Source organism: Panthera uncia (assembly GCF_023721935.1).
Source record: "Panthera uncia isolate 11264 chromosome D3 unlocalized genomic scaffold, Puncia_PCG_1.0 HiC_scaffold_8, whole genome shotgun sequence".
NCBI lineage: Eukaryota > Metazoa > Chordata > Mammalia > Carnivora > Felidae > Panthera > Panthera uncia.
This window is the reverse complement of record NW_026057586.1, coordinates 45,034,650-45,051,591: the sequence shown is the minus strand read 5'-3', so window position 1 is coordinate 45,051,591 and position 16,942 is coordinate 45,034,650. Positions and strand designations below refer to the sequence as shown.

Below are 16,942 nucleotides of genomic sequence, written 5' to 3'. Positions count from 1 at the left end.
CTGTTAATGTGTTTTGGACTTGATTAAAGTGACTATTATCATAGTTGTACTTAAAAATGAACAGAGACAGATACTAAACATCAGGAATAAAATAATCTTCAACCACCATTGCTCTATTGCTCTCTAGGGCACTGACTTGGATTTTAGGGGACCTATGCTTATTATCAGAGAAGACTGTGATAAGGGAAATGAAGGCTTCTGCCTTTTTCATTAGCCATAGGAAGGAGCAAGGGTACTCTTAAAAGAGAACTTGCCAAGCCTGTTAGATCTTTTTGGACCAAAGTGTGTGTTGCTGGTGTAAGTAAGCAAGCAGGCTTTAAGTTTTATGAAACAAAGCTTAGTAGGAATATAATTTAACAGAAACCTGTTGTCAGAATTCTGGTTAAACCAGCTTTTAAAGGTTTCAGTTGGTGAAGTAAAAACACTTCTGACTGTCTCTCCCACTGAATACAGCTATAAAACCTGAACAGAATGCATGGAGAAGCTATGACGGTTTTGAAAATAGTAGGCAAATTGGGGAAAAAGATGAGACTTCAAAATACCACGAATCCAGCAGTGAGGTTGCCATCCCTCCTGCACCTCCCCACCCCCATTCTTCGTGCTGCTTACTGTTGACATGGACAGTCACAGATATGTATGGCAAAGCAGAGTAATTAAAGCCCCCAGCTTTCTGGCCAGAGGACAGAAAGAGGAGACTAGGGAACCAGAAATTACTGGGAAGATTGTGAAATGGGAAGAGCTCAGGAAAGCAAGCCTGTATTATTATTTTAGACTCCTAGGCCCACTCTTGAGCGACACATTTGTCATATGTGAATCTGATTCTAATCAGCATACATAAAGACTTTAAGAATGGAACTAACAGGGGAGATTTAGTAGCTCAGTTGGCTAAGCATCTGACTTTAGTTCATGGTCTGACAGTTCAGGTCATGATCTCACAGTTCATGGGTTCAAGCCCCACATCGGGTTCTGTGCTGACAACTCAGAGCCTGGAGCCTTCTTTGGATTCTGTGTGTGTGTCTCTCTCTGCCCCTCCCTTGCTAGTGCTCTGTGTCTCAAAAATAAATAAACATTAAAAAAAAAAAAAGAAGTGGAACTAACAGAGCAATGCTAGGTTCCAGACTGACCACCAAGTGGTCCGCATTTGGGACATATCCAGTGAGCACTACAAAGGCTTTGAAAACTGAACTCGTATTGGAGCTTGAGCTAACAGAAGATACATCGGAACTTGTGGCCTAAATCTAACTGACCTGTTCTGCATACTAAAATTAAAATGTCATATTCCAAAGGATTTAAAGAAGACCCAGAGTCTTATAATATTTAAAATGTTCAGGGTACTATTCAAAATTACTTGACTTGAAGAATCAGGAATAAATTTCTAAAATAGAAATTTTATTTTTTTTTTTAAATGGAAATTTTAGAACTGAAGATAATAGTAATCAAAATAAAACACTTGGCTGGATAGTTGAAAAGAGACAAAAGAGGAAAGAGTGAACTTGAAGATGGACAAGTAGAATTTATCTAATCCAAAAACTAAGGAGAAAACTGATCAAAAACAAAAAACAGAAAAACAGAGCCACAGAGACCTGTGGGACAATGACCAAAGGTCTGGCATTAATGTTATTGAAGTCCCAGAAGAGAAAGAGTAAGATGCTAAAAATATGTTTGGAAAAATAATGGCTAACAACCTCCCAAATTTAGAAAGACATAAACCTAAAGATTCCAGAAGGTCTGTGAACCCCCAAACAGGTTAATCACAGAGAAAGTCAGATTCAGTTGCATCTAAGAAAACTAAAGACAGAGAAAAAATTCTTGAAACTAGCTAGAGAGGTGTACACTTGTCTAATAAGGAACAGCAATTCAAGTGATTGTAGATTTCTTATCAGAAACCATGGAAACCAAAAGAAAGTAGCAAAATATTTTTAAAGTGCTGTAAGAAAAAAACTGTCAACCAACCCAGAATGCTATATCCTGTGAAAATACCCTGCAGTAATAAAGGTGAAATAAAGACAGTGCAGGAACAAGAATAGAATCTTTTGCCAGTAGACCTACTCTAAAAAAAAAAAATGCTTAAGGAAATTGAAGTTCTTCAGAATGAAGTGAAAATGATACCAAAGGAAAATTTTAAACATTAGGAATTAAGAAAAAGCAACAGAAATGGTATATAGTCTGCCTTTAAGCTTTTTAAAATATTAAAAATAAAAATTCTAACATTGTCAGGGATTTTCAGTGTATACATATGTAAAAATAAGAAAATTATAACAGAGTGTGGGGAGTAAAAGGATATAAGGTATCTGTATTCCGCTTGAATTGGTAAATTATGGATTCTAAGACTGAAATTTTAATTTTTTTTTTAAACGTTTATTTACTTTTGAGACAGAGACAGAGCATGAACGGGGGAGGGTCAGAGAGAGAGAGGGAGACACAGAATCTGAAACAGGCTCCAGGCTCTGAGCTGTCAGCACAGAGTCTGATGCGGGGCTCGAACTCACGAGCCGTGAGATCATGACCTGAGCCGAAGTTGGACGCTTAACCGACTGAGCCACCCAGGCGCCCTGCTAAGTAGACTGAAATTTTAAGTAAGTATACTGTAATTTCTAAAGCCACCACTTAAAACAATAGGTAAATTAAAGTGAAATATTTAAAGTTCAGATAACCCAAAAGAAGTAGGAAAAGGGAAACAAATGAAAAACAGAAGGAACAAACAGAAAAGAAATAATAAAATGGTAGACCTAAATCCAAAAACATCTAAGTTGTTCTATTAAGTGTAAATGGTCTAAATATACCAGTTAAACGATAGAGATTGTCAGAATGGATTTCAAAACCATGACTAAATTATATGTTTACAAAGAGACTCATTTCAAATGTAATGATGTAGGTAAAAGTAAAAGGATAGGAAGAATGCTTATGTTAGAGAAGAAGAAAGGTCTCAAATTAATAATCTAAGCTTTTATCTTAAGAAACTGGTAAAAGGAGAGCAATATACATCCAAAGCAAGCAGAAGAAGGTCAATAATAAAGATAAAAGCAGAAATCAATGACTTTGAGAACAAAAGGAAAAAATAGAGACAGTAAAACCAAAAGCTAGTTCTTTTATCATAAAATTGACAAATCTCTAATTAGACTGAGAAAGAAAAAAGATGCAAATCACCAATATCAGGAAAAAAGAGGTGAAAATCACTACAGACCCTGCAGGGTAAGGGAATACAAAAGAACAACTCCATGCAAGTAGTTCAACAACTTAGATGAAATGACCAGTTTTTTCAAAAGCACCATCTATCAAAACTTAGCCAAGTGAGGTAGCTAACCTCAGTAGTTTTGTAATTATTAAAGTTAATTTATAGTTAAAACCTTTCAATGAAGAAATCTCCAGGCATAGATCATTTTACTTATTAGTAAATTCTCCCAAAAATTTATAGAAGAATTAATACCGTGTCTCCACAATTTCTTTCAGGAAACAGAAGAGTTAGGAACTCTTCCAGTTCATTTTATGAGACCAGTATTATCCTGATAACTAACCAGAAAAACATTACAAAATAGGAAAACACTTCAGTATCCTTTGTGAACATAGATGTAAACATCTTCAACAAAATATTAGCAAATCAAATGTAGCAATGTATAAAAATAATATATCATGACCAAGTGGAGTTTACCCCCCCAGGAATGCAAAGCTGTGATTTAAAAAATCAGTGAATGTAGTCTACCATATTAACAATATAAGAAAGATCATATCAATTAATGCAGAAATACATTAGATGGATTTCAATATGTATTAATAAGAATAACTCTCAAAAATCTAGGAATGAAGAGGACTTCCTTAACCTGATAAAGAGCAACTATTGAAACCCTACTATTAACATTATTCTTAATGATGAAATGACTGAATGCTTTCTTCCAGAGATTAGGAAAAAGGCAAGGATGTCTGTTTTCATCACTATTACTCGGTGTTATATTGCCCAGACAATAAGGCAACAAAAAGAAAAATAGAGAAATTAAATATAAATAGTGTGGTTTTTTTGTTCTCTTAACCATGTCTTTTGTAGTGCAAGAATGTTTCTAATTTGTATGAAGTCTAATTTGTCAGGTTCTTTTTTTTTTTTTTTTTTAATGGACCTGTTTTGGGTGTTCTGTCTTAAGACATGTGAGATTTCAGAAAACCAAAGTATACTTTGCAGAGTGGGAGAAAATGTTTTACTACATAGGTAGGGAATTTTGATGACAGAGGTCAATTTAAAAACTTTTTATTTGTTGTGACTATCTTGCAGATGTTAATTTTCTCCAGGGAAAGACTTAAAAAATATAGCTGATTGTTTGATTTGTGCTGCAGGGTAGATTAATTAAAATCGCACCTAGAAGTTCCAGATTATGACAGCATCAGACTCTGAAACTATCTATACTTTTTAAAAGGCCAGCATCAACAAAGGACAGTTTACAACCCCTGAAAACAGTTTTTTAGCAATATATATATTGTGTGTGTGTGTGTGTGTGTGTGTAAAACTACAGTTTAAAAGAGAGTTTTCTTCCCTGTAATTTGTGAAAAGCAAATGGAGAATGGTTCTTAGTTAATTTTTTTTTTTTTATTTTTAGTTATGTTTTCTGCTTTACTAAAGACTCAGTTACCTAGGGATTATTTTTGGTCTTTAATACTATGAAATGGTATTAAAGTGAAGTGGTCTTTACTTTGTATCTCCTTGAGACTGCCTATTTCACCACAAACTTTACTATTTTCATCCTGCTCTTTTTTTAATATGTTCAAAATTTGGTCAATTCTCTTTTAAAAAAAATTATTTTTGATGTTTATTTTTGAGAGAGACAGAGCACAAGCCAGGAAAGGGCAGAGAGAGAAGGAAACAGAATCTGAAGCAGGGTCCAGGCTCTGATCTGTTAGCACAGAGCCCAATGCTGAGCTCAAACTCACAAACTGTGAGATCATGGGCTGAAGTCTAAAGCTTAACTGACTGAGCCACCCAGGTACCCTGGTCAATGTTCTTTTTAAAGAATGTTCAATGTGTATGTATAGGGTTCCTCAACAGATTACTTTCAATTGGTTATCTTAGAGCCTGATATTGTTTGAATATTTGTTTAGCAACCAGTGGCAGGTTCTTTATTCATTTCTCTCCATAGTAATAAGATTTTGATGGTAACTGAATGTTCTTCCTCTTCTGGAGAAGCTTAAGGACCTCGTAGTGATGTTTTATTTTGACTTGGTTATCTTTCTTTTCTTTTCTTTTCTTTTCTTTTTTCTTTTCTTTTCTTTTCTTTTCTTTTCTTTTCTCTTTTCTTTCTCTTCTCTTTCCTTTCTCTTTCTTTCTCTTTCTCTTTTTCTCTTTCCTTTCTTTTGTTTTCTTTTCTTTTGTTTTCTTTTCTTTTCTTTTCTTTTCTTTTCTTTCTGAAATACCATTTGACACTCACCTGCCCTTGTGAAATGATACTATGGTTTCATGTATTTATTTTACAATTCTAATGTCTTATTTATCTGTCTTTTAATGGGGCATCTTTCATGAGCACCTTTCATGAGTACCCACATAGTAAATTATATCTTGTAGATTTGGATATTCTGGGTTAATTATGATAAAAACTCTACAGCAAAATAGTACTTTCAGTTTTTAGCATGAAGATAAATATAGAGTAAATCCATGTGAAAGTGTGATCTATAGAAAGGGCTTGTAATAAGAACACTTGGCTCTGAGTTCTGTTTCTACCACTTATTTATTTATTTATGTAACCTTTATGAAGTTTTTCTAAGCTCTTAGGGCATGTCTTCCTTAGTAAAAGAAAAAAAAAGATGGTACATGGTACATATATGTATAACTTTCTATCCTATTATAATTAATATTATACTTTTTAATGTGGTTGTAAGAGTTAAATGAGTAAATTTTCAAGGAAGTAGTTTGTAAACCATACAGCATAGAACTCTTTCCTATAATTTACAAAAACTGTCTTTATTTTCAAGTAACTTTTATTTTGAAAAAGTTGACTATAGTGTGGCCAGTTTCTCTCCAATTTACTGTTCAATTTATTCTTCAGGTATTTCTTACCTGCGATTAAACTAAGGATAGATTAAGCACTAGATGCCCTTTTTTTTCCTGGCTTTTCTTCTATACTTCTTCCTTACCTAAATTCTGCCTCTTATTGTTTAGAGATTCAGGACTAAAGAGTTTGTTGGAGTAAAGGTATTAGGAAATGATGTGCTCTTGACTGTTAGGGGAATTTATCATTTATTTTATACTGTAACTTATTTGGTAAAGAACACAGAAATAGGCTTAATGATCAGTTTCTTCCTCCTTCTGAGCATGACTCTGAAAACATTGACTTTTTTGTTGTTGTTGTTCCATCTTCTAGTTACAACAGTTGGAGCTTGCGCAGATACAGCATAGAGATGCTAACCTCACAGCTCTTGCGGCTATTGGACCAAGAAAGAAGAGACCACTAGAATCTGGGTCTGGAAGTGAGGTATTGAAGTAATGTTTGTTATTTTATTTTTCATGTCAAGAAAGCAAGCCAAAAGGAAGCAAAGACATGTACATAGTTTATTCTACCTTGCATGCCGGTGCTGCCAAATGCTTGTTAAAACTCTCCTTTGCCTATTTTATAAAATATTAACTTTGCCTGTTTTTTTAGGATATATATCATCTTGAACTTTACTCCTCTTGATTACTTATTTTATACTTCTTCCTTTTCCCTCCACCCACCCCCGTCTCTACTCATAATGAGTCACATTATCTCAGTTTTTTTATTTCTGTGCATTCTTTCCACTGGTCTTAGATAATCCTCTTCCTACTGTATATCTAAATCGAGTTCATATCTTTTTTTCTTAAGTTTTTTTAAAAAATATTTATTTATTTTTGAAAGAGAGAAAGACCGACCCCGCATGAGTGGGGAAGGGGCAGAGAGAGAGAGGGAGACAGAGGATCTGCAGCAGGCTCTGCAGTGACAGCAGAGATCCAGATGTGGGGCTCCAACTCATGAACTATGAGATCACGACCTGAGCCGAAGTCAGATGTTCAACCAACTGAGCCACCCAGATGCCCCCAGTTCATATCTTAAGATCAAATCTGCCATCTTTTTCTTGCATGAACCCCAACTACACATTCTTTCATTGACTTCTTGTCTCAGTACATAATGTGTTTGCATGGCAGATTCTTCTCTGTTCCTTATATGATGCATATTTTTTCTTTGCAAGATTTTAAACTTTTTGAGCAGATATAATCCTATTCATTTGTATTCCTCCACAGAACTTACATACTCAATAAAAATTTTTAATTGTTTGATTAGCACCAAGAAAGAAGCTGACCTACATCTCTAGAACAATTATTTGATGTAATGTTAGATTTGTGGATCGATCATCAGGGTGAGATACAGGTACCACTGAGGTAGGGTCAGCAATAGGAGAGCCATGGCTCATCTGTTTTGCTCTGTAAAATTTAAATATGCTTTGAGACCAGCTCCTCTCTAACATATACCCTGAACATTGACAGTTCCTGAATAAATGACAATCATCTCAGTAGAGGAAGGATTTAAAAAATCTAGTTGTTTTTCATTATAAATGTAATGAATGCAATATGTTCACAAGTCCCCCAAAAAATCACAGTATAAAAAATGTTTGAAAAGTATGTGTCCCTCCTCACAGATTTCTAGTTCCCCGTCTCCTGCCCAACCAGATGAAACCATTATTAAGATTTTTGACATAGCCTTCTAAAAATTTATTATGAATATGCACATGTATCTTATGGGTGTTCACAGATCCACGTGCTTGATTTTGTTTTTACTTAATTGTGATCAGACTATGCCTATTGTTCTGCCCTTGATGTTTTTTCCCCTTTTCTGTAATCTCCGTCACATAATTGACCTCCATACTTTTTAAAGGTATAGGACATTACAATGTGTAGATAAACATAATTTACTCAACCCATTCTGTAATGGAAATTTAGTTTTCTTCCAGAACATTCTTGAACTTACATTGTATAATGTAACTGTAGGCTAAATTCCTAACAATGGAATTCCTGGTTTAAAGGCTATGCATAACATGAAAAACTTTTTGGAAAAATTCAAACACACAAAAAATAGTATAATGAATCCCCCCCCATATACTCACCACTCTGGTACACCTACTATCAATGTATACCCAGTCTTATTTAAATCTGTACCAACTTTCTCTGGTTTTTTATACCTCAGGTTATTTTTTTTTTAAGTTTATTTATTTATTTTGAGAGTGAGCATGTGTGGAGGATGGGAGGGAAGGGCAGAGAGTGAGAGCGAGAGCGAGAGCGAGAGAGAGAGAGAGAGAGAGAGAATCCCAAGCAGGCTCCTCACTGTTAACATAGAGCCTGACATGGGGCTCAAACTCATGAACCATGAGATCATGACTTGAACTGAAATCAAGAGTCAGACATTTAACCTACGGAGCTACCCAGGTGCCCCTTCCTCAGGTTATTTTAGTCAGTTCTAGACTCAGTATCATTTTATCCATAAATATTGTTTGTTGCTTTTGATTTTTGTTACATATTTAAAAATGACCCTCTGAATAAGTTGTATCAGTTTTTAAATCCATTAGTTCCTATTTAACATTAACACTGAGATTATCTTTGCCCTTAGATGGTTGAAAATGTAATTTTTAATGGAGTATTTAAATTGCAAGTAAAATTGAGCAGTTTTTTCCTATGTATATTGGTACTTTCAGTTTACTTTTTGCAACTGAGTTATGTTTTTCAATTGATTAAGAAAATGGAACACACCACACCCCTCCACCCCCCTTTCCAGTTGTCTAGGCTTTCTTGTAAAGTATTTTATTTTCCTAAAAAGAAGATCTTCTGAGTGTTTGTGCTCTGGCTTTCCATTCTATTTGGGAAGGCCTTTCTTAATTAGAATTATGTGTTAATACATTTATCATTTCACTTTTTAAGTACAAATCTTTGATTCATCCAGAATTTCTTTTGAGTAGGAGTTAAGATATGGCTTTATCTTTATTCCCTTCTTCTTTGTTCTCCCCCAGGCTCACAAATCGTCCCAATACTATTTACTCAATAATTCTTTCCCCACTGATTTGAAGTGCTACCTTTATCACACAGATTCAGTATTGAATACAAATTCCCATATGAATTTGGGTCTGTTTCTGTATACTGTGATCCAGTGCTATCTAATAGAAATTTTTGTGAGAAAATGTTGTATCCATGCTGTCTTGAATGGCTACATACAGCTGTTGAGCAGTTGAACTGTGGCTACTGATTGAGGAAATAAAATTTTAATTTTTAATTCTATTGATATATATCTATTTATGTATTACTACAAAATCTTTATTTTTCCCCATCCTAACCATTTTAAAGTTACACAGTTCAATAGCGTTAAGTATATTCAATTTGTTGTGCAACATATCTACAGAACTCTTTCGTTTTGTAAAACTGAAACTCTATGCCCATTAAGAACTCCCCATTTTCCCCACAGCCCCTAATAACTGCCATTCCACTTTGATTCTGTGAACTTGACTACTTAAATACCTCATGTAAGTGGGATCATATAGTATTTGTATTTTTGTTACTGGTTTATTTCACTTGGCATAATGTCCTCAAGGTTGCACATCTTAATGTATTGAAAAAATATGGTAGGGATGCCTGGGTGGCTCAATTGGTTAAGCATCAAACTTTAGGTCATGATCTCATGGTTTATGAGTTTGAGCCCCACATCGGTGTCTGTGCTGACAGCTCAGAGCCTGGACCCTGCTTCAGATTCTGTGTCTCTCTCTGTCTCTCTCTCTGTCTCTCTGTCTCTCTCTCTCTGTTCCTCCCTCACTCTTTTCTCTCTCTCAAAAATAAACAAACATTAAAAAAATTAAAAAATAAAAATATGGTAAAACTAGCCCAGTGGAGAGTTTTTATGTTTTTATTATTTCTCTACCACAGGATGACCCACTGCCCTTTATTTTTGGTCTCTTTGTATATGAATGTGTGTAAATATTTTATTAAAACTGGGGCATGCTATTTCATCATGAAGCATATTCCTATATATATGACTTAGCATACTTGTTTCTTTGTTGCAAGAATAGTTATTTATAATTTTTTTTTCCCATCCACAGAATTATTATTTACACCTCCTTTGAGAAAGAGCTATAGAGATATCTAAATTCCTATCCTTCCTTTGTATTAGTATTATACAATAAATCCTATATTATAGCACATGGGGTGAGTACACTTGCTTTGAACACAGACAAATCTGGGTTTTGTTCTTTACTGTTAAGTTTTATAATTTTTGACACCTCCTTTAAACACAGTACCTCAATTTTCCCCATTTGGAAAATGGGTATAATACCAGCCTGTAATGTTTTAAAGATTGGATTCTGCAAAGTGTTTAGCTAGTTTCTGGCCTCACGAGTGGACTTAGTAAATTATCATTATTGTCATCATAGTAATAGTACCATTATTTTATCTTTTAATCATATTTTATAAGTAGTCTTCATGGTCCATAGTAAATTTGAAATGTTAACCATTAATCTCTTGAGACCTTTGCTTCTCTATCTCATTTGAGTTTGTCACAAATTTTAAAAACAAAACATTCCCTGGTTTACAATAATCAGAGATTTTTAAGTGTTTTTTTCTTTTACTGTATGTTCAAATCTGAGAAAGGTCATAGGTTAGGGGTCAGAGAGAAATGTATTTTTGGTGTTCAGAGCTAAAAAAAACTAGTTTATATGATTTTTCTATTGGCATTAAAATGCAAGATTATTAATTTTTAAATTTCAAAACAGATGTGTCATAACTTGTGTTTAAATGTATTGAATAGTGTGTTTGCTTGGTGCTTCTTTAGTTTTGAGAATTTAGGCGTGTACATTTTCCCCTATATTTCTTGGGTTTTAAGCTTAGGTAGTTGTCAGATTTTACTGTATTATATAACAGTACTTTTAAGTAATGCTAACCTAAATTGAAAATATCCATTTCTTTAATGAGCTGGTAACATTTTAGTACAATCCTTATTTTGAAATTAGCTTGAAGACTATTATTTGTTGATTTTTATTTATGATATTTTAACTTTAAAGGCCATTTTCTTTTAAAAATGAGAAACTGGAGAAATGATGTTTTAGGTTTATTACTGATTTATTTGCCCTCCCAGTAACTTAAATTGCATTAATTTGAATTATTAAAAACATTTTTTTAATGTTTATTTTTGAGAGGGAGAGGCAGAGCATGAGTAGGGGAGGAGCAGAGAGGGAGGGAGACACAGAATCTGAAGCAGGCTCCAGTATCTGAGCAATCAGCACAGAGCCCAGCGTGGGGCTTGAACTCACGAACCACAAGACCATGACCTGAGCCTAGGTTGGATGCTTAACCTACTGAGTCACCCAGGTGCCCCTAACTGGAATTATTTAAAACTCTTTATTCATTTGTCTTATTCCCTCACAAAGAATGCAGAAGCTATGTATAAAACCAGAAACTGAGGCTTTACTTTTTATCTTCTTTGTAGATGGGAACCTGAAATCTTACCTATTTGATTTAAATTGGTTAGGATAAGCAGATAATCCCAGAGGGGAGTGAAGTAGAGTCTGGTTCTTTGAAGAATAACTCCTTAGTTTAAATGCATTTTTTTTTTTTTTTTGTCTACTAAAAATGCAGAAAATTAAGCTTACTAGTACCTTTCACATTCATAGATTATCATTTTTGTTGATAATAAATCAACAATAATACATTTGGAGAAATTAGTTTTGGACTTTTGTCCTTTAGTATTTTTTTTCTGTTATGTAAAATAAAGCAAAATTATCTCTTATCCTTAAAAAGATTTGTATAACCCATATATTAGACTGGCCCCTTATACAAACCATAAGAGACTCTTAAATACTGAGGACAAACTGAGGGTTGATGGGGGTGGGGGAGAGGGGAAAGTGGGTAATGGGCATTGAGGAGGGCACCTGCTGGGATGAGCACTGGGTGTTGTATGGAAGCCGATTTGACAATAAATTATATTTAATGTAAAAAAATAAACTGGCCCCTTATAGATTTACATTTGATATTCTCTTCTAGAAGTCCTTTTTTTTCTTTTTTTTTTTTTCCTCTTCTAGAAGTCTTTTAAAAAGTTGAATAGCATCAGCTACTGTCTTCCTTGTGTTAACCCTGGCAAAAAGCAACAAGTACCAATTATCATTTTGAATCAACTATTTATACCATAAACCTGTCAGCTTTACAAAGGGAAGAAATAGGGGTGCCTGGGTGGCTCAGTTAGTTAAGCATCCAACTTTGGCTCAGGTCATGATCTCGAGGTTAGTGAGTTCAAGCCCCATGTCCAGCTCTGTGCTGACAGCTCAGAGCCTGGAGTCTGTTTCAGATTCTTCTCTCTCTCTCTGCCCCTCCCCTGCTTGTGTTCTCTCTTTCTCTAAGAATAAATAAACATCCAAAAAAATTTTTTAAGGGAGGGAAATAGTTAAAATTTACTGCTTGGTAATACTTGAATTTGTCCTTAATTTACTGCTGTGGTTTGAAGTTTTATGTGTGGGTGTGGGTGTATTTTTATATAAATATGTATTTATATATACACATATACATAAATATGAAATTAGTTTTTAAACTAATATAGGCTATACAGATACTTATAACAGTAAATTAGAACCTACTTTAAGGTTTAGAGTGTTTGCATGTTTGTATTGCTTATGTATATTGCTTAGATCATGTGCGTGGGGTCCTTTGGAATGTTAAGACATTAACTGTACTTCCTGTATTAATTTTAGATCCTTGGATTAGAAAGGATCTTTATTAACAGTACTTTCAAATAGTTCACATAGCTTATTAATGATCCAACATTAATAATGATATTTCTTCATTTTTGTTGAATATAAAGATAGGTTTTATTTTTACTTTATAACATATCTTAAAAATCCCATCATTACACATAAAAGCAATTTTGGAGCTATGAAAGTACAAATTTTGGAATTTCAACATGCAGTTTTACTCTCATTGCTTTTTTACAAACATAAATAAATGAGGCCTCTTGAGAACATTTAATTATTCAATTGGCTTAAAATTGCTGATATTTCTTTTAAAATTAAGTGGTTTCAGTACCAAATCAGCTACATGGTGCTTATAGTATTGATGTGTCTAGTATATGTTGCTTAAAATGGTGTTCATTTGCTAACCAGAATGAAGAAATTATCAAGTGGATAGTATATGTTTGCTCTGTCTTGAAGCAGGCTAGAATGCTACCCTATAAGATTTTAACTCTTCAGTGGGGGAGGGGGTGTGTGTGCCTGGGTAGCCCAGTCAGTTAAGCCTCCTACTCTTAGTTTCAGCTCAGGTCATGATCCCAAGGTTCCTGGGATCAAGCCCCACGCTGACAGTGCAGAGCCTGCTGGGAATTCTCTCTCACATGCGCTCTCTCTCTCTCTCTCTCTCTCTCTCTCTCTCTCTGCCCCTCTGCCCTCCTCAACCCCCCATGCATTCTCTTTCAGAATGAATAAATAAACTTAAAAAAAAAAATAAGAGGGATAAGAGAAGAAAGGGCTTTTACGAAACTTTGCTTAGCAATAAATTAAAAGTTTGAAATCAAAAATAGGTTTTTTGACATGAAAGGGCACAGCTTTAATCTTTATGTTCTTGAGGGGCACAGGTAGTGCCATTTTTTACCACCATTCTTTTGTGCTAGGCTACAGTGGAACCATAACTTCTGAAGTGTGCATTGTTATCTATTATAGCTGACTTGGAGATTTAAACATACTTATTGTCATCTAACACTGGCTATAAATATCACATAGATTGGCTGGAATTTAGAGCATGTTATTACTTTAAATAAAGAAGTAGCTCCTCGTTTTTAAAATGTTATTTAATTCACACTTCCATAAACAGATCTGCCTCTTTTAAATTTTCCAGAGATACAGAGGTTGACTTTGTCAGCCATGTTCAGGGACTTCATGCAAAATATGTTAAAGTGCACATTATGGATTTATCTTTCCTTCTTCCCAAATTTCCCTTAAATATTGGTAAAGGAGTGAAAACATAAATACACAAGAATAAGGAAGAGAAGAGAAAACAGCAATAAGAGTATTTAGTAGTATTTGAGTTGAAATTGACTAGAGACTGGAGGCATTGTTTCTAAAAAAATAATAATAATAACCAAGAGAAGAGGCCTTAAGTATTAATATGAACATGTTGGCAAGGATAAGCAGATATGTAAGGGAAACCTCTTACATGAAAAGTTAAAAGGAGAATGTGGAAGAAAAGGTATGAAGCAGTAGGAAACTAGAAAAAAAAATGTAAAAAGCAGAATGTGTCACAAACATGAAACAAGAATAAAAGCTATTTTTAACAATGACTAGAGAAAATGGAAGACCCTTGGGAACTGAAAGTGTGAGAGCAGAAATAAGCAATAATAGAAAGGGTTAGAAGTTAAAACATAGGGGGGGTGCCTGGGTGGCTCAGTCGGTTAAGCGACCGACTTTAGCTTGGGTCATGATCTTGCGGTTTGTGAGTTTGAGCCCTGCATCCGGCTCGGCTGACAGCTCAGAGCCTGGAGCTTGCTTCGGATTCTGTCTCCCTCCCTCTCTGCCCCTCCCCCCACTCACGCTCTTTCTCTCTCTCGAAGATAAATAAACATTAAAAAAAATTTTTTTTTTAAAGTTGACACTTAGGTCAAATCCAAACAAGTATTTTTTTTTTAAAAGACAAAGATGGTATGGTGTATTTGTATTATGTCAAATTTGGTAAGGTAGAGCTGCATTTCCCAGAATACCTTTTCTTGCATAGTTCCTGGTTACTGTGGGCAATGAGGTGTTTTGATTTTGCAAGGTGGAAGTGAGACTGCATCCATATTCTTACTCTCAGAAGATAAGCATGGGCACCCTGGGAGCTACTGCAGCTCACAAACATTCTTGGCATGGGAGAGCCACAGGGCTCCTCAGCTTCCCCCATTTCCTCTCTATCGGCTTCTCCAAACACTGGGCCAGGCCCAGCCCCAGACAGAATCAACAGCTGAACATAAATTGACCAGGTTCACCATTACTTAAGGCCAAATCTCCATTATAAATGCCATATTCTCTATCATTCCTAGTGTTCTCTGTTCAAATGCCGACTGATAAAGACACCTGTATCATAATTAGTTGTAGAAGAACAGTAATGTAGTAATGATGGGCTCCTAAATTAGTTCTAGGTTTTCCAGAATTGGTTCTCAGGTCTAATTACATTTAAAAGCATTAGCAGCCGTTTCAAGTGGCAGAGGGGACACTGGTGATCCATGGCTTGCTATACCAAAGCAGTTAGTTTATCAGCTTTAGACACTAGTAATCAAGTGCCCATAAAAGGTAAGACTATGGGAGACCAAGTATTTACTGCCACAGAACATTTTAACATGAAAATAATAATAATGGGATAGGTTGATCCCTTCAAACTATATTGGGGAACTTAGGAAAGGAAACGGCTTTAGCTTCTGAGCTCAGAATCCACATAAAGAAGTGAAATCCTCTATGATTGCTGTAAAAGAAACCCCTATCTCTTGTAGACAAAGGCAGAGATTTCTGAAAACCAAACCCAAAATCTAATCCTGCAGGTGGCTGAGTTACAATATAAATTGAACTTCTAGTTTGGTAGTCTCTTGTGTTAAGGTTATGTAGAGAAAGAATGGAAAACTGAAAATTGGGGTGGGGAATATGGGCAGATTCCAGTGAAGCTAGGTACCTTGGACTCCTTAATTCTGCCTAGCCACCTTTACTTTACCATCCTACCTCTGTCTGAGGGAAGTTAGTCTCCTGAGGAATCTATAATGGCTTGCCTTAAGGTAGTTAAGTTGCTTTTTAAGAGACTGCTGATCTTCTCTCACCACCTCTCATTGCTTTTATACCTCTGTAACCCCCTTGCAACAGCCCCCAGGGCATGAGGTACTTACCTACTAAGTGTTACCCATGAGGAAGTGTGATACACACTGAAAGAAATAAATGATTTATCTGCAATTACCTGGGGGATGGTATAGGAATGGAATAGAGCAGAAGGTATATAAAATTGAATCAGGCTGAATTTATTGATAAAGGCTCACTAAGCAGAGATTCCAGATTGAAGGTACTAGGTCAGAGGGCTATGAGTGGTTCTAACAGTTTGCTTGGTTAGTTAACTAAAAACTACACTAAAAGGTGGCCTAAACTAAGTAAAGTTGAGATAGATGCTAGAACTTTATTTATATAGTATAGAGGAAGTTATCCAAAGGTTTAAGGAGATTAGAATGCTAGAGTGGGTTTTTCATTAAAAAAACAAAAAACTTGATCACACGTGTTCCCCAGGTGAGTCTAGAGACCACTCCTTTTCTCAGAGCTCTGAGAAATCCACTCAGGAGGAGAGCCCCAACATCCTTGAAGAGCTCTATTGGCTGTTTTTTAAAAGAATGACAGGATAACTATTGCCATCAAATTAGGATCCTTGAATTATTCAGGAGTAATGGAATCCCAGGTGACAGCAACAAATACTGGCACTTAATTGCAAAAGACAAAGGGTGAGGGTGTGGTTACTGTAATGGTAAGGAAAGCCAAAGCGGTAATCAGAGAATTCTGAGTTGGCAGAGATCTTTTTCATGGGTGAATTTGGTTATAGTATCTGTACAGCTGAGATAGATGGGAAACTTTATGAATTATTCATTGATTTTTTATATACAGAAGAGCTCTAGACCTGGGGAACAGAAGTATGACTTGAATGACCTCAACAGAGTTTATAACCCCTCAATCTGTCCCCAGATGTAAGCCAGGTCCAAGAACCTTTCAATGAAGGGAAAGCTGGGTCCTGCCATATAGCCAAAAATTTATACTATTATCTGCTTCTAGGCTTCCCCCAAAGACCTGCAGCCATTTACTAGAATAATGGACATTGGGGAATGAGAAATAGACTCTTTAGGGATTGCTGAATATTGACTCTGAGTGTAATGAATTCTAGAACATTCCAAACACCACTGTTTTCTATCAGTCAATGGAGTTTTGGCTTAGGCCCATCTAACAGTGG

General features: G+C 35.3%; 1 protein-coding gene across 3 annotated transcripts in view; it reads left to right on the top strand.

Moving 5' to 3' along the window:
• TAF4B (TATA-box binding protein associated factor 4b) overlaps window positions 1–16,942 on the top strand; it is a 179,573-nt gene that overhangs the window by 86,463 nt on the left and 76,168 nt on the right. For all 3 annotated transcript variants that reach the window (XM_049620318.1, XM_049620317.1, XM_049620319.1), the window contains exon 14: window positions 6,339–6,449. In XM_049620318.1, coding sequence (XP_049476275.1) covers window positions 6,339–6,449 — 111 coding nt within the window. The remainder of the gene's footprint in view (window positions 1–6,338; window positions 6,450–16,942) is intronic.